The sequence below is a fragment of the Perognathus longimembris genome, chromosome 5 (assembly GCF_023159225.1).
Source record: "Perognathus longimembris pacificus isolate PPM17 chromosome 5, ASM2315922v1, whole genome shotgun sequence".
Classification (NCBI taxonomy): Eukaryota; Metazoa; Chordata; class Mammalia; order Rodentia; family Heteromyidae; genus Perognathus; species Perognathus longimembris.
This window is the reverse complement of record NC_063165.1, coordinates 49,862,983-49,889,542: the sequence shown is the minus strand read 5'-3', so window position 1 is coordinate 49,889,542 and position 26,560 is coordinate 49,862,983. Positions and strand designations below refer to the sequence as shown.

The 26,560-nt window shown below is 44.3% G+C and overlaps 1 protein-coding gene across 4 annotated transcripts in view; it reads right to left on the bottom strand.

Annotated features, from left to right (window-relative positions):
* The window catches only part of LOC125351788 (kalirin-like), a 100,988-nt gene that overhangs the window by 33,793 nt on the left and 40,635 nt on the right, over positions 1 to 26,560 (bottom strand). For 3 of the 4 annotated variants that reach the window (XM_048346793.1, XM_048346797.1, XM_048346795.1), the window contains 12 exons: positions 22,618 to 22,748; positions 18,444 to 18,510; positions 16,365 to 16,468; positions 16,126 to 16,195; positions 14,286 to 14,372; positions 13,480 to 13,572; positions 12,503 to 12,553; positions 11,600 to 11,677; positions 7,910 to 8,095; positions 7,358 to 7,529; positions 4,909 to 5,147; positions 3,910 to 4,170 (listed from right to left, as the gene is read on the bottom strand). In XM_048346793.1, the coding sequence (XP_048202750.1) occupies positions 3,910 to 4,170; positions 4,909 to 5,147; positions 7,358 to 7,529; positions 7,910 to 8,095; positions 11,600 to 11,677; positions 12,503 to 12,553; positions 13,480 to 13,572; positions 14,286 to 14,372; positions 16,126 to 16,195; positions 16,365 to 16,468; positions 18,444 to 18,510; positions 22,618 to 22,748 (1,539 nt within the window). Of the gene's footprint in view, positions 1 to 509; positions 634 to 3,909; positions 4,171 to 4,908; positions 5,148 to 7,357; positions 7,530 to 7,909; positions 8,096 to 11,599; positions 11,678 to 12,502; positions 12,554 to 13,479; positions 13,573 to 14,285; positions 14,373 to 16,125; positions 16,196 to 16,364; positions 16,469 to 18,443; positions 18,511 to 22,617; positions 22,749 to 26,560 lie in introns of those variants that run through there. The other variant, XM_048346796.1, reaches the window with a different exon arrangement.

The following is a 26,560-nucleotide window of genomic DNA, read 5'->3' as shown; positions in this document are numbered from 1 at the left end:
CGTGGAAATTATTTAAAGTTGGTATGGTCTGAACTCTGGGGAAAAGAAATGAAACTTTACCAAGGATATATGATGATCCTTGAACTTCAAACTCCAGTCTGCCTATGGTGAGGGGTTTGGAACACTTTCCTAATTCCTGTAACCTGCAGGTGTTCCCAAACCTAGGATACTGTGTGGGCAGCTTTGAGAAGTTTAATGTGAAATCAAGCATCTTGCATTTCTAAGAGAATAATGCTGCAGGTAATTTTGCTGTAAAATATCTGCAGTCTAAAAGAAAGGTATAAAAGGAAAAATTAAAGAGGTACTTACTTGAATTGAAGTTGCCAGGAGAAATAAGAAATAAAAAACAAATTGATCTCGCATGCAAAATCCTGCTAAACTACTTCCCTTTTGGTCCCCGAACTGGGCAAAGAAAAAATAAAAATAAAAATCCCCATCCACCCAAATTGCCTTGTGAGAATGTCGCAGGGAGTGGATGAGAGGGACCCATCTCCAAATACCTTACTCACTTTAACAGAGACTTTGGTGCCCAGAATATCCTTGGGTTTACGAGACCCTGTGGCTTCATTTTTACCCGTGTTCTCCACTTCCGCCCGCTTTCTCATGCGTAGAGTATGCCATGAACATGACTTCCTGTTGTACCAAAAAATGCACCAATCAAAATGGCAGGTTGAGGCAGAGTGAGGCTGGACAGGCTCACCACCTTTGAGTGAGTCAACCGAGGTGTTCCAGTCAAGCTGCTGGCTTCACAGTCCCCAAATCTGCAATGCCAGCTCCTGTGGTAGGCCGTAGCTGACCTCACCTTCACCTGGAAGTGAGGAGCAATTCCGACTCCTCCCAAGAGATGCACAGGTTGACTACAGCAATTGGGAACAATACGAGTACCAGGTCACTACCCAGTGAGGTCTCTAGATCATTTGGTGGAGCCTTTTAGGGCTGAAGGGTTCATGAGTGCATGGTAAATGGGGAAGGACAGAGAGTGGAGGGATAGGAACAGAATGTATTCTATTGGGCACAAGCCACTGGCATCTCCCAAGGCCCAGATATAAACCCAAAAGGATGCTTCATTCTTTGTACTTGGGCTTGCCACTCCCAAATGTTTTCTGGAGGAGTTAACTAGCTGAGTACTACTTGTGTATCTGGATACTTTAAGGCAAACTGTTTCACGTATGTGCTCCACTTCACTTAGTGTTTGTGTTTGGCAGCCACTAAGAGGTCCAAGAGTTCCCTTGTGGGGAACCCCAGGGAGGTGACGATGGCTGAGCCCTTTCCACCATCCTGATTCCCTCCCACCAGAGGTTGGGAGATACTTCTTCACAGACATAGAAAGAGAATCTCAGAGCAGTGCTCTTAAGTTCCACATCCATCCAACTCAAAATCCAAGGCACACAGCACTGGGGGACTGGACGGGCATCATCATTTCAGGTGTGGACAGAACCGCAGCCACTGTGTGACTTGCCCTTCTGTGTCTTCTGGTTAAATGTGGGGCTTGGTAGACAGGGTTTCAGGAAGGGAAACTTTTTTATGTGGGGAGAGAAGCAAGTGGGATGTAGGCGGAAGGAATATATGTGAAACAAAATGGCTAGTCCTTCTCCACAATACACCATATACATCAGGAGCCTTGTCAGAAATACTAGTTATCCACTACACAGGCCCCAAAGTAACCCTGGGAGGAAGAGGCAATACCAGGCCTGTTTTTCAGTCTTTGGGGAAATGGGCTTCTTTAGGCCAGCTTTTATCTTGTACCTTCCAATTGGCAGGCTCTGCAGGCTCCATGCCCCAATGGCTCTGCCTCAGTGAGAACCAGGAATGGAAGAGGTACTGACCTCCAGTGGTACTGACCACAGACTTTTGGCTCATAGCTTCATCTCCAAAGCCAAATCCCTGGCTCCTCTGAGAGTATCTTGAGTCAATGAATATCTTATCAAAAAGGCTCTTTGGGCAGAGGATACTATGTGTGTGCTCATGGGGGTGTGTTCCTATGCTACTGACAAACTCCATGTTCCTCAGGATGCTTGATGATAAATGAGGAGTGTTAAATATAACGTTCAGAAGGAAAACCAGAACAGCACGAGTGGCAAGACAGGCTCAATTTCAGATGCTTCTTCCCAGAAGAACACGTCAGCATGGTTTGGGGAGTTTCCATCTCTTGGCTGAAAGCCCAGGGACTGATGTGGACACAGGGTTTCTGTGACATTTATCCCGTGGGCAATATAACCAGCGCTGACCCTGTGGTCACAGCAGGCCCCGGAGAGGGGGCGGTGAGCGGCCTTTGCTGATAAACACTGACATTACGTTTAGTCAGTTGCTCACCTCCACGGCCACCCCTGTGTAAGAGCAGCTGGCCAGGGCTCAAGTGACCAGTGTGCATTTCAATCTGTTCCCATTTCCCAGCCTCCTCCCTGCCCGCTCATGGCAAGTGGGAATATGGGACCAACAGACCCACAGGTGAGGAGGAAGATGTACTTAGTGCCTGGGTAAGGAGAGAGGAAACCATTAAGAATTAGCTGTGCATGAAGTATTAACAATGTAGATAGGTTCCAGGGGCCTTGACTCGCAAGGTCCCCCAAGGGTACCCAAACCAAATATTTTGAGACGAAAATGGATGAGGCCTAGTTCATCTTAGGGGCCGCTGCTGATTTCCTGCAGTTCCCTGGTGAATCCAGGGCGACAGGAGTGTCTATCAGTGACCTAGAAGAAGGTTACTCTTTCTATTAGTTTCTGTCCTGTGACCTAGAGGAAGGGCCAAAGTAGCACATGCTTAGATGCCATGTGCCCCTTCCATGGGCGTGCAGAGTGGGGGGAAAGCAAGCCAACGCTTGCCGTCTGTGCTAGCCGTCCATTCACAGCCGCACAGCAAGACCGCCTAGCTGCCGGCCGGCAGCATTCCTCATCTTGGAAGTCAGAGGAAACCCACAGGGGCTGTGCGCAAGGAGGCCCCGGGTCGGCGCTTTAGCAACAAAAACACTTGTTATGTACCAAAAAAAACCCCAACCCTGTTAATGTATCCAACCAACTCTGGAGACAAGATTAAAAAAAAAAAAGACAGAGAGAAGAGAATTGTTTGCAAATGTAAAAGTCCGAGAAAGATGAAATAGGGGGAAAAAGGGTCCACTAGTCTTTAACCTCATTAAAACATGCTCATGGTGAAAATTTATTTTACATATTTAAAATAGTACATTTAAAATTATTAGTTACATTACAGGTACAATGATGAACATTGTGTCTCTCCATTATATTGCACAACCTGACTTCATCCATATGGGTTTCTTTAAATAGTGCAAAATACTTTATACAGGAATGTGTTTGGAAGGGTCTTCGCAACCAAAACAAGGAAGAAGAAATTATCTTACAAATGACCATGAACATATATTAAAATGACAGGGGATGGAGGACATTAAAAAAAAAGTTACATTCTGTACAGAGGATTTGCCATCGACAACCAAAAAGTTTCCCTCTCTTCTGGGAGAAGCAGCAGGCCTCTGACCTGGCCAGGTCTGGCAGTGTGTGCTAAGGTTGTTTTTGGGTGTCAATCAAAAAAATATATATATATCAATAACTTCATACAATATAAATAGAAGTCCAGTCCAGTGAGTCCCGTGGTGGGTCAAATGTAGCAACGGAAGGTCTATCTTTTGTCACCTAGGATTTCAGTAGGGTTCTTTTCTTAAGGAGTAGGGGGAAAAAGGGGGGGGAATAAACAGAAAATTATAAACAAAAAGGAAAGAAAAACCACCACAACCACCACCAAAACCACCCTGGGATAATCCAGCCTGGATACCCCAAACTGCGGGGGGTTCCGTGGCACTGTCCGGAATAAGCAGCAGTGACTCCCTACTGTGTGTGTGTGCACGTGTTTATGTTGGTTTTTTTAATCCACACACTTTCCCAGGGAAGCCAACAAGGCACTTACTTGATGCTCCCGTCACTATTTTCTGCCGCTGCCGCCGTGGCTTTGGTGAGGGGTGCCAGGATGCTGCCTGGAACCCAGCCCTCAGCGGCTGGGGAATGGTCGCTGGCAGGCTGGTATACCAGGCACATGTTCTGCTGGTTGACGGCGAGGACCTGCACCACCTCACCTTGGCTCACACAAATCTCGTTCTCCTTCAGTGCATAGTAATCTTTGATCACCGCCATGGATGAGGTCCCGTTGCAGCCTCCGAGGTCGTTCTGCGAGGAGACAGGGAGAGAGGGAGCCTAATGCTAGGAGAGGGTTCATGTTCGAGGACGCTGCACCCTGTGGCGGGGTCAAAGGCTGAAGCTCCCACTAAAGGGATGGTCCAATAGGTGGGACACTCCTTGAGTGATGACATTATGTTCACAAACATGCTCTGAAAGTGTATTTTTAGAGCAATGCTTCTAGTAATATTAAAATCAAGGTAAATAGATACGGATACTGTCTAGAGACAGTGCAGGCAAAGGTATGAATATACCTTTGACCTTGAAGCCCTGCCTTAGCATGCAACCTCCCCGGCCCAGCATTCTCTTGCATTATAAGGGCAGAAGGAACCTGGCATCAGCACATGGACATGTAAGTACCTGGGCAGAGTGAGGTGCCAGACTCCAAAACTCGACCTCTCAGATCTCAGCCTCCTGAGAAGCTAGGATTACAGGAGTGAGCCAGCAGAGCTTGGCAATCATACTAAAAGAATACTAAAAACAAGTGAAGAGTTTGGAGTGAACATCAGATCATCTAATTCCTAACTTAGGATTTTCCTACTTCTCTCCTGTTCCAACTATGTTTTAGGGTCAAACCAGCTGTGTAGATTAGGTCTATGGTGAAGTAAATTGATCGTCATGATGGTGACAGAACCTGGGATTATGGAACCCGACTTTCTGTATGCACACAGTTACATCACCTTCTCCATGCCTTACTGGTGACAGGGCAGGACAACAAGCTGTCCTTACCTTGCTGGCCTCAAACTTGTCCCCAGACTGGTGGTAGTCGAACCCTGGACTGCCATTGGAGGTAGATATCTTCAGAGGTGGAAGAGGTGGGTTGTAGCTGGAGCCCTTCGGAGGCTTCTCTGAGCCCATGGGGACAGAGGAGTAGGGCCTGGGGCTGGCCTGGGGAGCCCTGGCAGGCTGGGACCGCATGACGGCTGAGCTCCTTTCTTTCCGCTGATACTCGATGGGAGACTGGAGTGCTGCAGGGTAAGGAGAGAGTTGTCCTCAGCCTTGGGAATCCCATAAGTACACAGAGGGCTACTAGGTGCTGGGCTTTGTGTTAGACATAGCATGGACACATGAGGAAGATACTTAAAAAAAGATTGTCTTTAAGTAGTTGTGCAAAAGGGTTTCCATTCAACATGTCAATTTATAATGGATACTTGTTTTTAAGGAGCTGGGAAAATCAGATTACTACTTAAATGAAAATAAAAATCCCAAATCATGCCACATTTGAAGGGTAAATCTCGGCCCTTTTGGAAGAGATTAGGTTATGTAGTTTGTGTACATTTGCACAGGTATACATGTCTAGGAATGGAGAGTGTGATAAAAGCTTCAGGAAGGGCTGACTGTCACCCTGACAATTCGACTCTGCAGGAAGAGAACAAGGCTACAACCTAATAATCTAGAGCCTAAGGTTATGCATCCTGATTGAAGGAAAGGGGACTGGAAGGATCAGGGAAGGTAGGGGCCCATGATATGGAAGATCCAGAAAGCCAGGCTGGCAAGGCTGGACGTACCTCTGCAGATTATAAAAGGCAGATTAAATTAACTTTAAAATCTGTTTTTGCTTTTTCTTGTCTTTTTGCAGACCCGGAGATTGAACTTAGGGGTCTTGAGCATGCTAGGAAAGTAGTAGACTGCTGAGAGACATCCCCAGTCCTTGAATTTTTGAGACAAGGTAGGGCTAAGTAGTTGAGGGTGGCCTTGAACTATCTATGCAGTCCAGGTTGGCCTTGAACTTACAATCCTCTTGCCTCAGCCTCTTGAAGTCTGGGATTATAAGCATTCACCACCTGCCTGGCTAAATTTAAAATCAAACTGTATCATCAGAACCACACTTTAGAACATTAACTTTACAGCAGTTAGCACTGATGGACTGGAGAAGAAGAAATAAAGGATTCTTGTCTCATTCAAAGTCATGAGATAGTAATAAGCAAGAGAACGTGGGGGCCGACAGCCTAGCTGGGAAACATCAGTAGGAGTGGAAGGGACTCAGGTTGGATGCTGGGAGGAGAGAGAGCAACCCACAAGCAGGAAAAGCTGATCTGAGTAGAGAGGTGTGAGTTTTGCTTTGCTGTGTTTAAGATACAAAGTTCCAGGGCTGAGCACGACAGAGGTGCATGCAGCCAGGCAAACACTACCCGGTCCCTCTGTGCAAAGTACTTCCAGTGCTGTCCTGATTATGGCATTTTTACCAGTGTTCACTGTAGCACATATTTAAGTGGGTTAGCAGCTGGAGCCTACAGACTTCCAATTACATGGATTTTGTTCACAGCCATAGACCCACATTTCAGTAGGTCTCAACAGGGGGCATACTCCTTTCTCTTTGAGGTCTCTGGAGAGAGATTGCCTGAGACTCTGCACACGTGTAAGTAAAAGCCTCGCCATGTTCTATTACCACATCCTGTTCACTTGAGTGTGTCAAAGTATTTAACGGGTCTGCCAGAACATAGCCCCTGCCCTGGGGAGCTTTCTGTGGACATTAAATATTTAGGTAATGATAACCGTACTTCAGTATAATTAGGAGAAAGGTCTTCTGGGACCATTCAGGTCTGGATCATTGACTATGCCCAAAGCAATACAGTTCCATGTTTCAAGTATACTGCAGAGGTATGTAAGTGTACGTAGTTGATAATTAGGCTCATCAAACTGAATTTATGACTCAATATCTATCGCTAGGATTTTGGTACAACCTGGTTGCATGAAATAATTGTGCTCAAGCATTGAAAATAGTATGCTCTTCTCCTCTCCCTCTCTCCTTTTTCCTCTTTCTCCCTCTCCTCTCTTCCTCCCTTTCTTTTCCTCTCTCCTCCCCTCCCTTTTTTTACTAGCATAAAAATTGATAAATACATAAGTAAAAAAATAAAACATTGTGTCAAATTCCTTACTCTGGATAAAGCTGACATTGCTGTGTAGTGAGTCCTTTGCCAAAGAACCCGGATTAGGAAGTCATCTCTTACCTTTGCCCACAGCATTCTCTTCTATCAGAAAGATAGGACTTCTTTCTCACACCCATTTTTATCTGTTCCATTTATGTATTTAGGTTTAGAAGATCTAATATGCTTCTGAAAACTGTAAGGATGGAGCCCACACAAAGTGTGATCTAGTCTCTTTAGTCCCCATGAGGCTTAAGAATGGTGTGGAGTCCCCTGAAATGACCCTGTGAGAGACACAGTCCCGTGCGTACCATTTAAGAAGTCCCTCTGTGTTTCTAAGACTTGGTTGATGTCCTGCACCCATGCCTGCTGGATGTCTGAGTTGGCAGCTTGCAGAATGACCCTCTCAGAAGTCTCTCTGTTCATGAGTGCAAATTTGCAGGGGTCATTGTCCACATTCTCCTCCAGGACCAAGTAATTCATCTGAAAGAAAGTGAATTGATTTCCCCCCCCCATATTTATGTAGTTTAAAAAAGTCTGCAACAAATTACTGTACCTCAAAAAATTTTTATAAACAAAAGTTGTGCTGGTACTGGGGCTCTTTTGCTCAAAGATGGTATTCTACCACTTGAGACATACCTCCACTGCTGGCTTTTTGCTGGTTAACAGGAGATAAGAGTCTCATGGACTTTTCTGTCCAGGATGACTTTGAACTGTGGTCTTCAGATCTTAGACCACAGCTGCTCCTTCAGCTTTCACAATGGCCAGTCATTTAGGCTGAAAGATGCCAAGGTTCTGGGTCCTCCCTGCCCCATCCGAGAGAAGCAGCTCTGAGAGACTGGCTCTTCCCATAAGGCTCTCACCTTAATGCTCCTCTTGAACATGTAGCCCGGGGTGAGGGAGCCCTTCCTGAGCAGTTCACTGAAGATGACAATCTGCTCAAAGAGGAAGACACGTCGCTCCTTGGTCCGGGACTGCATGCCAGCATCCAGCTCGATCACATAGAATGTGTCTTGCTGTAGTAGCTTGCCCTGGGCAGTTAGGGTGCCCTGGCAGAGACAGAGGCCCAGAAAAGTCAGTGAGAAGCTGTGGGGATGGCTTCACCCTTCTTAGGCCCTATGACCTACCCCTCTGGGGATGCGAGCAACAGATATGACACACCAAAAGCCTTGGGATGCTAGTAAGATACTGAATTGAGGTCCATCCATGTGTCTAGGGACATGGCAGACATTTTCCTATTCGTGTAAGGGCTCTGGAAGGAAGCAGAAAGGAGGAGCCAGAACCACTGAAAAACAGCTCCAGAAAAATCCAGAGGCAGGTAGGATGACTACCTAATAAGGAATTGCAAATTACCCTGGACATTCATGTTTTTTTTTAAGTAAAAAAAACCCCAAATAAACAGAAAGTAGGTGATACTTGGAGCTAGAAGTAGCCTTTCAGCCCTGGTAGCTCTGTGCACAGTACCTATTTGGCTCCCTAGGGGCATGAGCCAAGGACTTGGGGTGCCCTCATGGCCAAGAACCTGGAACCCACCCCTAAGTCAAGGGCAATAATGCAGGGAGGCTCTCAAATAAGCTGATGAGTCTCGACCCTCTCTCCCTTTTTTATTGTTTAGGATGGGGATAGTTTGAAGTCTTTGTCTTCTGCTAAGATCAACAGGTGAAGTTAGGGACACTACAGGCAGGCTTGCCTATTTTATAAACTGGTAGATATTTTTCTGAGTCCTGTGATCCTTCTAAAAATGACTCCAGCTACCCTGGTACCACGTGTTACACACTATCCGGTGTGGGTGGAAGAGCATATTTGCTTTGCCGGTTTCCAATAAGACTTTCAGAGACATCTTTAAAGGGAATAAACATGCCACATCTAGCAAATCTTCACAGAAGCTATTAGAATGCCTTGCCTTTTTTTTCCCTATTGTTTTACAATAAAAAAAAGACCCTGACACCTGAGGAGAACAATCAGAGGGCCTCCTCTGAAATGCATTCTTTCGTGGGTGATGACTTTAGGTCTTTAGTGCAAACATTCCTGCATGTGATACCTAATCCCAAACATTCCCTGGTTGAGAGGTCATTTTTCTTTTGTGTGTTCTTGAGAAGTACCTGCCCTCTGCTTACATCAGAGCTCCTTATAGCCAAGGTCAGGAGCCAAACAGGCTTATCTCTACTCTGGTCCAAAGTTAATATTAAGCCAGTGACCAGCTAGGCAGGAAGGCTCTACAAGTTCTATTAATATTACACAGGAACCTGATCATGGGGCATAGGCAGCCAGTGCTGCAGGGAAAGCCAGAGGATTTGGGAATAGGGGAAATGAGAACTTCTCCTGGTCCAAACCCATGCATTTACGGAAGCGACCTTCCCAATTAGCAGATTCTCTGTGTCTTTGTGGAAAAAAACAAACAAACAAAAAAACCAAAAAGAAAACAATGGTTTGATATAAAAGAGAAAAGAAGGCAAGCATGGGTGGCTCACACCTGTAATTCTAACTACTCAGGAGGCTAAGATCTGAGGATCATGGTTCGAAGCCAGCCCAGGGCAGGAAAAGCCCATAAGACTCTTATCTCCAATAAACTACTCATAAACAGCTAGAAGTGGCACTGTAGCCCAAGTAGTAGAGTGCTAGCCTCTAGCACAAAGAGGCTCAGGTACAGTGCCCAGGCCCTGAGTTCAAGGCGCAGGACTGGCAAAAAGAGAAAAAAAAAAAAGAGAAAAGAACTGCACACCCCTGGGTGTTGCCTTGTGTTGACACACACATGCACTTGAAGTCTCTTGAGTCGGAGAGCACAAACCAATACCCTTCCTCCTGTCAGCAGTCAGTTCCCGCAGAGACACAGAGAAAGCCAAGCCAGACTCAAACCATAGGGCCTTCAAGGCTGAAGGGCGAGAGGGAATACTTGGCTTTCTCACAATAGTCTCAGACTTGGATAATGACAAAAGAAAACCTATAAACATCCCTTCAGTATGACTAAGGAGAAATCACACATGAGCTCGAAATTTATTAATTGGAAGTAACTGTTTATGCTAATGCTTCAGATCTCTCTTGGGGAGGCAGGAATCTATGAAAACCAACAGCAATGAACACACTGCTCCCATCCTCCCTGATCCTCCCTAACTGTCACAACAAAGCATGGGAAGAATGAATACAACATCTTCTAAAATTGCTCACTACCTACTTAAATCTTTATGAGTTTATTTCTAGTGGTGTGTATGCATGTGTGTGTTAATTATTTCTTAATTATTTCAACTTTTAGGAATCCCATCTCTCCAAAAACATGAAATGGTAGGTTGCAGGATTACTGGGAAATAGGATTATCTTCCTGTCTATTAACAGCATCAGCTGCAGTTTTATCATACTAATATTCAAAATGCAATGTTCAATTAATTTATGACATGAACTAATGACAGTCACTTAGTAAGTATAAATCAGGAAAGTGAATTTGTTCTCCCAAGTTTCACAGTTATGAAGTGAAGAGTGACCTCCTTCCTTCCCCACTCCAAGAATGTGACCTCACTGGAAGATGGAGGTCATTAGGCTGGGCCTTAACAAACTATGACTGATATTCTTATTAAAAACATGGATGATTTTGATACTGATTCATCCAGAAGGAAGGTGATGTGAAGACAGAGGGAGAACACCATGAGAACAGGAAGATGTCATAGATAAGTCAAGGGGCAAGGCCAGGAATAGGTCTTCCTCTCCCAGGCCTCAGGAAGAACCATTCCCAACAATACTTTGATTTCAGACTTCTAGTTTTCTGAACTGAAGATACACGTCTGTAGCTTAAATTGTCCAATTTATGGTACTTTGGTATTGCAGCCCTGGGAACTCGTATATCCACTTAAGCCAAAATCCTTAGGACATCTAGCTATTTCTATTAAGACTTTTTTTTTGCCAGTCCTGGGACTTGAACTCAGGGCCTGAGCACTGTCCCTGTCTTCTTTTTGCTCAAGGCTAGCAATCCTACCACTTGAGCCACAGCCCTGCTTCCGGCCTTTTCTGTTTATGTGGTGCTGAGGAATTGAACCCAGGGCTTCACGCATGCTAGGCAAACACTCTACTGCTATGCCACATTCCCAGCCCCTCTATTAAGATTTTATTCCTCTCTTCAAGTGACAGAATCTGTCCTATGATGTTTTAGAGTTTCAGATGTTCAGTACCTTAAAAATTTAGTCGCTATGAAAACCTGGCCAACAGAACTAGCCTATGAAAAAAGTTGTTTATTTTCCCATTTGAATACCTGTCCAATTCTGCTATGCCTCACATTTCCCCATTTCTCGATCAATATTGAAGAAGGAAGAGGTCATTGCTGGACTCAAACAGGCATAAAGAACTATGGACTTTCCAACCTCCTTGGAATTCTAGTTTCAGTTTGGCCAAGAGCTCTGTTTCTGTCCTATCAGTGGGCTTTCTAAATAGATGCAGGTTCCAGGCCTACAAACCCGAAGGGTTGGACAGAGTAGACAAGACACAGAGCTTCAAAGGAAAAAGCCTCACTAGCCTGGACTCCCACTTCTAAGAAGAAAGAGGGCTCGGAAACATTCCTAAGGACTCACCTCGAAGCCCTGCAGGCGCCCTAAATTCATCATGTCATTGCAGCGTTTGGGAACAAGGCACATTAACTCCACAGCTTTCTGTGAGGAAAGACAATAGTTGCTCAGAAGGGGGAGCGACAGTCAGCAGGAAACTCATGGCAAGCAGGGCTGGAAGACAGGGACCTCACCTCCCTTATTCTAGGAGAAGATATCAGATGCCAGCCTACTCTCAGAGGATTGGGAGAGGTTTGTTTTTTAATAGGAGGGAGTGGGGGCCAGGGCTGGTGGCCATCACCAAGGTCTCCATGTTCACCAGTGATCCCCCGGTTCGGGGGGGGGGGGGGATGTTGCCCATCCCATTGTTTTCCTACCACCAGGCTTTTGCTTATTTTCCTTTCTTCTATTTTGTTTATTTCCTTTTCTTTTTATTTTCTTTCTTTCCTTGTTTCTGGTCTGCCCAAGCAATAGCCTTGCCTGACCTTATGAAATGTTAGAGGTTTTGACCTAAAATAACCTGCTGGAATGGCTGCAACCTCTTTGGCTTAAAGTAATCCCTATGGTGGTACAAAGACTGTTTCACTTAGGGGGTAATCCTCGGGGGTGGGGGAGTGAAAATTGAACCCTTTTTATGTTAAGAGTCAAATAACACTTGGAGTCACAGGTAAAAATGCAAGTGGAATCTCTGCAATTTCACCCAATCCTTGAAGGATGTAAAGGGGTCAAATACCACCCTTTTTACTATAGGCCATGCACTGTCATCAGGAGAACTCTAGTGGGGTGAGGCTCATGGCTAGCCAAGGACAGGACTCTCCAATTCTAACCAAATTCTAGAAAATACTCTGTGCCAATTAGCACTCAACTAGTCACAAAATCATATTGGCCTAGTTCCCTAAGAACAGCAAGCATCACAAGCAGAAAACTTACTTCAATATCTGCACACTCCAAACCAGCCTTCTCACTGTATCTCAGGAAGTCCTGGGGAGCAGAGAAGGGCAAAATCAGTGAGTAAACTAGCCACAGAGCTAGAAGAAAAATCTTACCATAAAAATGCAACAATACCCCAAAAGACTTCCCTTCCCAGTAGAGGTGGCAATTGTTTGTAGTCGTTGAGAAATAAAATTATGAGTTGTGGTAGACATAATGACATAGAGAAAAAACACAGAAAACTCAAAAGTTCAAAGATAGGTGAGAAAGGGTACAAGGGAAATGGGGAGTAAGGTAAGACAGGATGGGAAAAGAAAATTCAAGTGAATCTCTTCCATTTGGTCTCATGTTTCCAGAAGAAATATAAAATTAAGCTATTGTTTAAAATATAATCAGGAGTATTGGCTCATGGCTGTCATCCTGGTTAGGAGGGAGGATGAACACAGTTTCAAGCCAGCTGGGAAAACCCAGTGTGAAACCCCATCTGGAAAATAATCTAGAAAATAAACTAGACTGGGGCTTGGCTCAAGGGGTAGAGCACTTGCCTAGCACGTGCATGGTCTTGAGTTAAATTCCAGCACCAATAAACAAATACATAAAGAAATAAAACTTTTAGGTAGTCCTCATCTAATGTTTCTAGGGCTTCGCTTTCCCTTCTTTTCTCCCTTCTTTTCTGCTCTGATTCTATGTTATTACTATGTTTTAGTTTTTAAAGGTATCAACTCAGTAACTATAATAAAGTAAGAACTTAATGAAAGGAAGAAAATCAAGTAGCAACCTGAAGGGAAGAAATGAGAGTCATGCAAGTTTTCTGGGCACACAGTTGACAGAGGGACTAGCAGAGATGAATGCCATTCCTGCCTTGCCAGTTTGAGGCCCCTCAGAACTAGGGTGGAGGCAGAATCAGAGCACAAGCTCGCTGGCTCTGGCCTAATGAGATACTCCTCCAGCCCCAGCAGAGGCTCTTAGCTTCTTACCTTGAGGAGCAACTGGTACTTTGTTATTCTCTGAATAGGCTTGATAAGGAAATCGCTAAGTGTCAGCCTTTGATTTATCTCCTGTTTTACCTCCTAAAACATAAAGGAGCTCTGTTAGAAATGAAGCTAAGAATTAAGGGCTGGAATGACTGGTCTTCATGTTTTCCACAAAAGTCTGAGAATCCTCAAACTACACAAAACACACCACTGAGTACAACACTGCTCATTTGTTGTGAACAGTGCATGACCGGCCGTGGCCTTCTTTCCCGACAAGTGCTATCAGAGCCTGCTCCTGGGAGATAATCTGGAACTAGCACTTTGTTCTTTCTTTTGCTCTAGGGAAGGGTCAGGAAAGAAGGTGTTCCCCTCGGATAAAACAGGTCTACAAGGCTGGGCCCTAAAGTCACCTAGAAGGGAGGGTGTCACTTCTCTAAGGAACCAAGTCAATCCTTCAAGGCTGGAACAATCACCCATACTTGGAGGTGTTGGACAAAACCTCTGGGAAGGAAAGCAGAGACTACAGGTGACTAGAGTCCCTCAAGCAAGGGAAAGACCCTCAGCAAACAGTCCTAGGGGGCTGGTGAGAAAGAGTGTGGGCCCAAGTCTGTTCTGTAAAGGACCAGAGCTGCGAATGGGTATTAAGCCAAGAGACTAATAGCTCTGTCCAGGCAGGGAATTCTGTCCCTAAGGGGCAATGGTGCTGGGTGGCAGGCACCTATGCACAGATACGAATCTTGCATATGTCTGAATGTGGCTGTCCTGGCCTACATTTCCCCCAATGATTCAGCAAAGCCTGAGCGGCTTACCTCAAAGTAGGCATCATACTCGGCCACTATGTACTCGGAGCGTGGCTTGTTCTGGCAGTACCATACGTAGATGTGCAGCTTCCGCTCCTGACACAGACAGAGAAGGAAGACAGCAGATAGTCAGGTGCATTGGGACCGTTTGCCCATCCTCAGACTGCTAAGCTGGCTGTACAGGACCAAGGAATCATCTTCCAAGGCAATTAAACAGTAAAGACATAAAGTAAGTGTACTAGGCAAGAGCCCACTTTTCAGACTGTCACAGAGGTTAAAAAAAATCTTCAGAGAGAAGTGAGAAGGCAGGACAGTCCAGGAGGAGCAGAAGGGAGAAGGGACTTAAGAATGTACATGAGGGGGCGGATTCGCCCCTCCATTTTTCTGGAAGAGAGCCGGAGAGCCGGAGGCCGTGATCGCGATTGCGATCAGCGGCAGGCAAGTTGTCCTCTTCTCCAAAATGTATAGAACCAAAGTGGGCCTGAAGGACTGCCAGCAACTCTACAAGCTGATCATCAGCCAGCTGCTCTATGATGGTTACATCAGCATTGCCAATGGCCTCATCAATGAAGTCAAGCCTCAGTCCGTGTGTGCCCCCTCCAAGCAGCTCCTGCACCTCATCAAACTAGGTATTTTGTGAATGTCAGTCTGTGGATCCCATAACGAACCTGTAGATATGTCCACAAGATTATTGTTGCTTAGTTTTACTGTTATGTGACAAGTACAACTGTAGCTACTGATGGATTAAGTGAAGTCCAGGTAGTGAAGACTTTCAGCTGTTCTAATGTGTTAGCACACTGTCTGGACCACTCTGCCATTATATTGCTGGCTTCCTTCCAGTCTCACTTCAGATGTCACTTCAGACTCCTTTTCACCTCTCAAATGAACCCCTTACTTTCTCCTCCTGCTTTTTGTTGCATTGTAATAATTCTTGTCTGAGAGTTCCTTTATTGTTTGGGTTTCCTTAAAATCCTTACCTTCCTGCTCTCCAACCCCTCTCTTCCCACACTAAAAATAAAAGACTATTATCTTAATAAATATGAGGTCTTTATCTTGTTCAGCAGTATATCCTTGTGCCTACCTTCCATTCAATAAAATACTGAATTACTTAAAAAAAAAAGAAAAAGGAAAAAGAATGTACATGAGAAGTAGAGCACTGGTAGCTCATGCTTGTAATCCTAAACTACTCAGGAGGCTGATATCTGAGGATCATGGTTCAAGACCAGCCTCAGCAGACAGAAGCCATGAAATTCTTATCTCCAATTAACCAGTAAAAAGCTAGATTTGGAGGTCTGGCTCAAGTGGTAGAGTGCCAGCACTGTACAACAACAACAACAACAACAAAAAAAAAACAAGAGTAAGAAAGAAAAAAAAGAATGTGGGCTGGGGATATGGCCTAGTGGAAAGAGTGCTTGCCTCGTATACATGAGGCCCTGGGTTCAATTCCCCAGTACCACATATACAGAAAATGGCCATAAGTGGTCCTGTGGCTCAAGTGGCAGAGTGCTAGCCTTGAGCAAAAAGAAGCCAGGGACAATGCCCAGGCACTGAGTCAAAGCCCCAGGACTGGCCAAAAAAAAAAAAAAAAAATGCACCCAAGAAATATAATCAAAGCAGATAGTTTGCGAGTATAGAAATAGAAAAAACAAAACCTGTCAAAATTGTTTTAGGAAGGGAGGATGATAGAAGGGGTGAGATGGATTGGAATACACTGTATACGTAAGTATACAAGAGTAGAAATATAGTGAAATCCCCTTCTGCATAACTGAGGCATGCAAATAAAAAAGAGGAAAAAAATGTATGTGGGAGGCTGGAGAGCAGGAGAGGGGAGAACCAGGGTGTCACTCACGTGTTTAATAAACAGCTGGGCCAATCGGTCTTGCTCTTGGATACATTTTTCCAGTTCAGCCAGGAAGAAACTGAAAGGAGAGAGGGGACAAGAGAAGGAAGGCATGCTGTTCATAACTGTTATCATTTCAACGCTGAGACACTGAGGAAGTTCCCCTAAAGCCCTGTCCTTTAGGTACAATAAAGGGAAAGGATTCATAGTCGCAGAGCCCTGGACCTTAGGGAAGCATGAATACTTACTCTTTATGCCAGTCATAAATCTGGTGGATATTTCCAAACACGATTTTATCCTTCCCTCGCATATCCTCCGGGACCCCCTTCTCTTCTATTCTCTTCATGAAACCCTGCAGCAGCAAAGGCAATGGTCAGAAGAGGCTTTTCAGGAGAAAGTATTCTGGCCCACACCCTCCCTACACCAAACACCAAGGGCAAGTGCCATTGTGGTTTCTACTCTTCAACTAGGACTTCCACCTTGTGCAGAGTGAGGGATGAAACTTCTAAGAAGTTTCTAGGTTCCTATCTTTGTCTCCAAGCCCCTTAAGAAAGCAAAACAGGGTGTAGTTCTGGGAGAAAACTTGTTTACTATGTGTAAAAGGTCTGGGCTCCATCCTCAATACTGCAAATATATGCAAATACATATACATGTATGTATATATCTGAAAGGAAGAGAGAGAAAAATAAGAGAATCAATCATCTGTGCTTCTTTCTCCTAATCCCAATTAGTCATATGGTTAAAGACTCACATGTGTTAAGTGGTAATACATTAATACTTTTGGCTATTACACTAATTTGTAATTTCATTTCAGCTTTTGAATCAGGTTTCCAGGCTGCACAGGCAGCAGGCATCTGTGTGCAGCCAAGGAGAATGTTGAGGGAACAGGCTGCACAGAACTCATCACGCTGATGTCTGACTTCCTGGGATGGCAGTCTCTCAGTCTCCGGATTCCCCAGCCCCCTATCCTCCAGGGGCTGAGTGTTTCCATCCATAAGCTGAAATTCAGGTCCTTGGTGGGCCAGTTTACTTTCTTCATCCAAAGTTCAAGATAGGCAACTATAAAACCCCAAGTCAGCAGATTTCATAGGCTGGACTTAGGGGCAAATGGAACTGGTGGCAATTTAGACATTAGGAGTTCAATTTTTATACTGAGTATATTCTTTCTTTAAAAATGACCAACAAACTGGACGCCACCTGTAATCCTAGCTACTCAGTATGCTGAAATCTGAGGATCGTGGTTCGAAGCCAGCCTGAGCAGGAAAGTCCGTGAGACTCTTATTTCCAACTCATCACAGAAAATGTCAGAAGTGGCATTGTGGCTCAAGTGGTAGAGCACTAGCCTTGGGCAAAAGGAGCTCAGGGACAGAGCCCAAGCCCAGAGTTCAAACCCCAGGACCAGCAAAAAAAAAAAAAAAAAACAAAAAAAAAAAAAAACAACACAAAAAAACCACAAATGACCAACAACAGGGCTCTATGCCACTTAAATTATCCATTTACTTTGTGAGGCTTTTTTCACCCAAATGTTGAAGTCCCTCTAAAGTGAATTCTGTGGAGATATACCAAGTGACTCCTAACTGCAGACCAGCTACTCCTGCTTATTGTGACTTTATTCTTACTATTATTAAATAGTAAATACTATTATAGTAAATACTGTTATTAAATAGGGGGTGCTTTTTTTTTTTTGGACAAGTTTTGGACTCAGGGCCTTGGTACTGTCCCTGAGCTTTTGTGCTCAAGGCTAGTACTCTACCACTTGAGGGAGATTGGAGTTTCAGGGAATTTCCTGCTGGGGTGACTTCAAACCATAATCCTTAGCTCTTAGCTTCCTGAGTAACTAGGATTACAGGCATGAACCACCAGTGCTAGGCTTTGTCTTCTTGGTAGTGGTAACATCTCCTTAAGGCCTAAAGAAATGAACAAGGCCCAAGATTTCACTAGAAGTAACCTGGATTGCATCCATGATGGGTCACAGCACTGAAGAGTACATGTCTCTATGGTAAAATACCAAACAGTCACTTATGAGGGTAACTTAGTCTCTAAAAACAAAAGGAAGTGGTGTTGACTCTAACCAAGAGCCTGCTGTAACATTTGGGTCCCTACATCCTTTTCAATATCTTTAAATGTTTCTGGAGGAAAAGACAAAAAAGTGCTTACATCCTTAACTTACATATCTTATTCAAGTTATATCATCTTTGTTTTCATTTCTGCAAATACTCTGACAGGGTAGAATACCATAGGCACTAAGGCAAAGCACCCCAGCTCAGGTAGGGTCCGATCTGCTTCTAGTTGGATGAGCACAGACTTACCCTAAACCATTCACTTACCTCCACTACAATCCCCAGGTCCTTGACATAGTCCTTCTCTGTCTGCACCAGTTCATTCAGGACAAACCTGCACAGGAGATTAAGGGCAGTGAGGTCCCCTCTCCACCATCAGCTAAGAAATCTTTATACTCAGGAATACAGGAAAATTGCTTAGACATCTTATGAAAAGACCAGCCCCCAAACCCCTCATTTAATACCCAGAAAGGTGCTTTGTGGTACTCCGGATGGTAGATCCCAGAGATGTCTTTCCTGAATGACACTGAGAGAAGGGCTCTCTTTGCCTTGAGATCTCTTTCTAATCTTTATGAACTTTCTCCCCTTAAAGACCACACAAATACCGGGCAGAAACAATGACATGTACTTTGAGGTCAAGAGATTAGCAGGAGATTTCAATTCCTTCATTTGGGCTCCATTTTTCACTTAACAACAGGAGAAAGACATTTAAGTCTCTAAGTCCTTATACATGCAGCTATGAAGTGAAGCTTTCACGTGATAGAATTTGCAGTTATTCAGATAGATTACCCATGGTAATCAGCCTGGAAAATCCCCATTCGAGGCCAGAAAGGTTGACTGCAGATATGAATGGAGCACCACCTACTAAGGATGTGGGATTGAAAGTGGACACTGGCTTTCTTTGTTTCTTTGTTAATTATTCCTACCTGTTATGGGCATTGGAGTACGTGTTAGTTACTTCATCTGCGTTTTCACATGCTTACAGCAAGGTAGGTATTGTAAAGCTCTATTTTATCTAAATGAAAATAGTTAGATGGTGCTGAGCGCTTATGGCTCATAGTTGTAATTCTAGCTACTCAGGAGGCTGAGGTCAGAGGATGGCTGTTCAGATTATCCAGGGCAGGAAAGTCTATAAGACTCTAATTAACAAGCAAAAATCTAAAAGTAGCGCTGTGGGTCAAGTGGTAGAGTGCCAGTCCTGAGTGAAAAAGTTAAGGGAGAACAGCCAGGCCCTGAGTTCACGCACAGAAAAAACTAGTGAAATGAAGAGAGGAGGTGACTTGTCCAAGATCACAAAGTGAGAAGTGAAGTCAGGACTTGAACCCAGCTGTTAAGAGACTAAAGACCGTGCCATTCACTGTAGCCTACTGCGCGGGGAATGGTTCAATGGGTTTTCTGAAGTTTCTGAAGCCTCAGCTCCCTTCCGTCTGGACAGGCATAAAATGCTATAGTTATACACAGGGCAGAGAGTACTGTGTGGTCTCCTTCAGTCTGACTCTTATTATCTAATTTGAAAGGGCTTTGCCTGGAGCCACACAGTACATTTTTGGACCAAAAAGCAGAAGGGATAAAGTTCTGAGCTGTCAAAGGGCGGCGGCTCGGGGGTTAGAACTGTTTTGAACCCAGGAAACAATTCATCTAAAATTCCTGTTCTGTCCAGCCCTCAGAAGCCAACAAATCCCAGGGGTCTGGGGCCTCTGGGCATGGGGGAGGAAGCAAAGGAACACATGCTTCTTTATCAGCATGCCCAGTGTTTCCAACTGGCTCCCTCCCTCTAACACACAATCATGTGTTCTCAGGCCACAGGAAGGAACTGGCAAGGCCAATGAGAAGCATTTTGATATATCTTTAGCATGGCCCAAGTTACTGCTTGGAAGAGAGTGGTAAAAGAAAACCCACAGGAAAATGAGAGTGGGAATTTGGAACTGGGAGGGCCCTCTGTCTCTAGGTAGTATTTTTTTTTTGTTTTTTTTGGCCAGTCCTGGGGCTTGGACTCTGGGCCTGAGCACTGTCCCTGGCTTCTTTCTGCCACTTGAGCCACAGCGCCACTTCTGGCCATTTTCTGTATATGTGGTTCTGGGGAATCGAACCCAGGGCCTCATGTATATGAGGCAGGCACTCTTGCCACTAGGCCATATCCCCAGCCCTCTAGGTAGTATTTTTATCCTCACCTACTTGCTGGAGGATGGGGGCTGCCTAGGATTTTCAGACTTTAGGGGAGGGAATTGTACTGGGTGCTTCTAATTGACCTTATTACATTGTTTCCATTTAAGGGCTGATGAACTGTCTGGGGAGATGAGGATACACCAAAAGCTGAGGTAAAAAGTTACACCAAAGATTTAAATACACACATCTCAAGGTGGTACAGAATTACTTGCCAATGGACTGATAATAGAGCAATTCTTTTCCATGTTTGCTTCTTATCAAAGTTACTTAGAAATATGTAATTCTTTGGTTCAACTGAAATTCTTTGAGCTATCAGGCTGGGCCCACTTCTAATTCCCCCCCACCCCCCTTCTAATAGCTCTCTTTTACAATGGTAGGGAATGGTTGGTCTCCCACAGAAAATCCCTTAGAAACTCAGTACTGGCTGTTCCCTCTGAGAGAACACTTTTCCTTCATGGCTAATTTCTTCTGATCTTTGTGCAAATGTCAGAATCATTTCAAATGGCATCATGGCCTTATCCATACTTCTGATCTCAGCTTATCTATTTTGTTTGTGTGCTTTCTCCCACCAGAATGTAAATCTGCCCTGACTGGAGACTACCTTTTGTTGTTGTCAGTCTTATCCATTGATGGGACATACTAGTTGCTAAACAATACAACGTGAAAACAAGTCCATTCTCAACAGTTTTCTTTCTTTGGACCAATGGCTATTTACTTTCATCTTTTCTCCAGGGGGAAAAGATTCAACTCTTTAAATTTAGCCATTTTGTGACCTATTGCCATTTCCTGATTGAGTCTCAGTTCTCTATACCACTGAGTCCTTGACCTTACATAGAACTTATAATCAGACATCTATACTTTTATCATGGCATAAAGTACAACAGGTTAAAATAATAAGGTAGGGTTAGGTGAATGAAAAATTCTATAGGTGGGTTTTCAGGATAGCTCAAGAAGTGGAGAAGTATAGGGTTTGGTATCAATCAAATGAGAGAGACCAGATGGGTATAGCAAATAAAGAAAGGCAGCAAACTTTTGATGCTTGCTGTAGCAAAATCAGATTTGATCTTGTTAGAATGGCTGAAATACTTCTTGTAAGTCCATTCAATCTAAGTGGCAAGGGCAGTGACTGGCTTTTCTGAGGACCTCCTGCTACCTTATAGGTCAGTTCCCTGATAAACACATTCACCTCTCTGATAGGAAACTTAGTTTGGCTTGACTAAGAGCTGGGACACCAGTTCTGGCTCCACCTCAGTGTAACTAATAACCACTAGAGAAGATAAAGAGAATACTTTTTTTTCTTTTTTTTTCTTTTGTGTGACTATATTGGAGCTTGAACTCAGGGCCTTGTGCTCTTGTACTCTACCACTTGAGCCACGTCACTACTTCCAGCTTTTTGCTAGTTAATTAGAAGTGAGTCTTGGATTTGTCTACCTGGACTGGCTTTTGGACTAAGTAGCTGGGTTATAGGCATGAGCTACTGGCACCTGGCATTGAATCAGCTCTGTGGAAGACCTATGAAACTTCCCCTTGGGGATGTATTTTTTAACCTCTGATTATATTCATCAACTTATGTGGGTTCCTCCTGAACTTGCAACATTCTGGGGACAAATATGAGGTAGTACAATTTACAGGATACTGCTCCTCTCCTCTAGGAGGAATTTGTCCTGCTTTGATGCTAGGCTCTTGCCATGGTGTTTCCACTTCTACTTTCTAGGAAACACAGCCCTAAGTGCTTAGTTTGCATATTTCCCAGCAACAAAAGGACTTGGTCTTGCTTATTTTTCCTGATTTTTTTTTTTTTTTTTTTTTTTTTTGGCCAGTCCTGGGCCTTGGACTCAGGGCCTGAGCACTGTCCCTGGCTTCTTCCCGCTCAAGGCTAGCACTCTGCCTCTTGAGCCACAGCGCCGCTTCTGGCCGTTTTCTGTATATGTGGTGCTGGGGAATCGAACCTAGGGCCTCGTGTATCCGAGGCAGGCACTCTTGCCACTAGGCTATATCCCCAGCCCTATTTTTCCTGATTTTAATGTCTGTGATCTGTATGTCAGTGTTACACTGTACAGATCTGGTTCACCTTTTACTTGTAAAGGATGAGATTTGTGGAAATATAGTTCAAAAAAGTTTTTAATTCTCTCCCAACCCCATCCATTCTCTCTTTCTCTGTCTCTGTCTCTCTCTCTCATAGATGCACATGCGCGCGCGCACACACACACACACACATACACACACACACACACATGCACCTCTGCACCACGATGGGATCCAAGGAGTCACTTACATCCTGCCTCTAAGGGCTTTGGCTTTCTGTTCTTCTTCCAGGTTTCTAGGAGGTGTGGGTGGGGTCATCCCCTCATTTAGGCAGCCTGTGGGGTCCTTCAAGCTCCCCCTGTAGGAGCCTCCTTCTAAAGTCTAGAAAGAGAAGAATAAATAGCCTTAGCGAATGCATGCTGGAAAATCACTTGGAAGCCTTGTGTCCCACCTGCCTAGCCACAGCTCCCTGTAGAAATCAGCAGCGCAGATTGCTCTCATGAACCACAGGAGACCAGAGATGTCCACCCTCCTGCAGCTGAGCCATGAACCGATGCCAGATAAGGGAATCAGGGCATGCTGGGCGTCTATGTGCAGCTGACTGCCTAGACATGAGTTTGTCACAGTAGTTTATCTCTGGGTAAAGGCTCAGGAGGGAAAGCTAGTAATTGCAATTCTACAGCTGATAGGAGTTAGAAAAAAATCAGTTTTAGGACCATTAAATGCAAACTGGTAAGGGTAAAGGTAGAGTAGGGCCAGGTAAAATAATGCTTTGTTAAATGAGCTACAATTCTTTTGAAGAGGACACTGAGATGTAGTCAGGAAATAGCAAAAAACAAACAAACCAAAAATAGTCAGTAGAGTTAGCCAAGATTATTCACTAGAGGCAGTCTTTTATTTATTAATCTTAATTTCTTCTAGTTAAGGTGCTTCAGGACTGAGAAAAAAATTAGATAGATTATTAACACAGTACTCCAGAAGGTGCCAAGAGTTCCCTGAATTCTAATTCCAGTTCTGCCAATCACTTGGGATCTTACAGGAGACAAAATTGTTTCATGATTCAGTTTTATTTCAGCTTTAAGATCCTATTTATAGATTTCTAAGGAATGAGATATAATTGATAGTTATACAACCACTGTGCAAAGTTAAAAATGTGCTCTACAATAGTGAGCTGTTTTCCCTCTGTGGTTGGCACTAGTAACAATAAGCATACTCACTATGAGCCCAGTCTAACATTTTTTCAAGTTCTCTGGATGAAAGGAATAGTGATGACATTTGGTTATGTGAACAGAGGCAATGTGGACAAAAAGTAAGACTAGGGAGCAACGTCAAGGCAGGTAACTGTGGGACAAATAAGGGAGACAAGCCAAATTATCCCAAAGTCTTCACTACAGCAGCACTGCAGCTAAAGGGAAAGGCTTTGCTTAGTAGTCTTTGAACACATGATCCTGATATCAAAGTCACAAAGGTCTAAAAGTGCCTCTAAATAGTAGGAACACAAAGGCTTAGTCTTGAATGAGATATACTTGGGAGTATCTGTCACAAGCTCTCTTACCTGTTGTCATTCAACCTAGGCCAGGCAGAAGCAGGAAAGACATTGCAAGGGAAGGAAGTGTAAGGCAAACGAGGCTATCTTCTGAGAAAAGATGAAGAACACTAAGACTTGAATCTCCAGCACTTAGCACTGAGAAGTGTGATTATCATTTTCCCTCTCCCATTCCATTTGATGTAGTACATCCAAACATGAATGTGGTACCAACACTAACGCTGAGACAACAGGGTCTTGCAGTTTGAGAGAGGAAATTTCCACTTGCCTATAAAGGTATTTACAGAACAAGTAATCAACCATGGAAGCTGCTATAGCCAGAGAAGCATATAAGCTAAAAATAAAGAAAGGTTGAGAAGGGTTTAGCCACATTTATAGATACAGGATCTGTAACCTGTTATTAAGGAAATTAGACTGTCTGGTGTGAAAGCTTGACAAGACAGCGGACAAGCAGCTTTCCAGTGACATGTCCCCCAGTGCCATCACCAGAGCAGGCTCCCTGGCAGATGGCCCCAGCTGGTGATGGGTTTGATTAGTGCATTTTACTTCTCCTCCCGCCCCCATGGTCCTGTTGTGGCCTTTGGTCTGTGGTTCTACTGGATGACCCAGAAAACAAGCCTAATCTCTGCTTATAGGGCCTAACTGAGGCAAATGGAGGTTGGTGTGTCCCACCCCCCAAATATTTTCAGAATAAAGGACCTCAGAGGAGTCCACAGTGTCATGCTAGAAATCAGTCCTACATCATCTTGCCTGATATAAAATGTTCTACAAGCAAATGTTCTTCAAGCAAAGAGGAGCAAGATAAGTCTACGGGGGGGGGGGGGGGTGTCTCCAGGACACTATCAGAAGCGGGTACGGTGAGGGGGAAGAGGGAACTGAAGGGCTTGGCTAAGCAGTGTGTTGTACAATCTGCCTGCAATGGTGAGGCTGGTTACACTACTTGTGGTAATTCCAGATAACCCTCTCTGAGCACCCAGATGCCTAGGCTAGAGCTAGGATACTAAGAGCCAACCCAGAGTGACTAGGGGTGACCTGCAATTGTGGGTGCTGCTTCTGGAAAAAAAAGCAGTGGTGGCTAGTTTCTGGCCACAGTGAACAAAGACTTCTGCTCCACCTGGGGTTCAGGGTTCAAAGAGTATCAGTAGACAAAGTCAATGAGGAAGGAGTAACAGAAGTTCTTCTAATTGGTTCAAGGCAGGGAACAGAAATTTAAATGCAGTTCGAATAGGTGGTGAAGTATGGAGGAAAACCAATTCTACATTAAAAGGAATACATTTCTTGTTGGGCACCAGTGACTCACGCCTGTAATCCTAGCTACTCAGGAGGCCGAGAGCTGAGGATCACAGCTCCAAGCTAGCCCAGGCAGGAAAGTCTGTGAGACTCTTATCTCCAACTAACCACCAGAAAACTGGAAGTGGAGCCCGTGGCTCCAAGTGGTAGAGTACTAGCCTTGAGCAGAGAAGCTCAAGGACAGAGCCTGGGCCCTGAGTTCAAACTCCATGACCGACCCCCGCCAAAAAAAAAAAAAAAAAAAAAGGAGGGGGGCATGAGGGACAAGGTAACAAACAGTACAAGAAATGTATCCAATGCCTAACGTATGAAACTGTAACCTCTCTGTACATCAGTTTGATAATAAAAATTTGAAAAAAAAAAGAGTACATTTCTTAGTCATTAGATCTTGGTTCAATAAAATGCCCCAATAAGATGCCCGCTTTCTTAGGACTCCTATAAGCACTCTTCATACCTTCTGCATGGCATTCATTGCATGGCACCATCAATTGTGCTCAACAAAACCTCATCAAGCATCCACAACATGCTGAATATTAGAAAGTGCTATAGGAACAAGGATGAGTGAGACATGCTCTCCATTATCTATGCCACAGTGGGTGCTCCACTAGACAGAAGGGTACCAGGAGGATGAAGAAAAGAAGAAGGAAGCTCCATGGTGGGTTAAAGAGAGAAGGGAAAGATTTCATGAAAAAGGCAAAGCTTGAATTGAATATGGGTTATCCCTTGGTATCCTGGGGGATTGGTCCAGGACCCCCATGATACCAAAATCCAGGGATGCTTGGGTCTCTTCTATAAAACAGCTTAGTATTAGCATATAATCTTTGTCCATCCTTCTATCTACTCCAAATCACTTCAATTCTTTTTTTTTTTTCCTTTTTCTTTCCCCTCCAGTTCTGGGGCTTGAACTCGGGGCTTGGGCACTGTCCCTGGGCTTCTTTTGCACAAGGCTAGGACTCTACCACTCGAGCAACAGTGCCACTTCTGGCCTTTTCTGGTGCTACTGAGGAATTGAACCCAGGGCTTCATGCATGCAAGGCAAGCACTCTACCATTAAGCCATATTCCGCGCCCCAAACCCGCTCATTTCTTACTATATCTAATACAATGTAAATGTTATGAATGCCATTTTTTTGGCCAGTCCTGGGGCTTAAACTCAGGGCCTGGGGCACTGTCCCTGGCTTCTTTTTGCTCAAGGCTAGCACTCTATCACTTGGGCTACAGCACAACTTCTAGATTTTTCTGTTAATGTGGTGCTGAGGAATTGAACCCAGGGCTTCATGCATGCTAGGCAAGCACTCTATCACTAAGCCACATTCCCAGCCCATGTATGCCATTTTTATACTGTATTATTTAGGAAA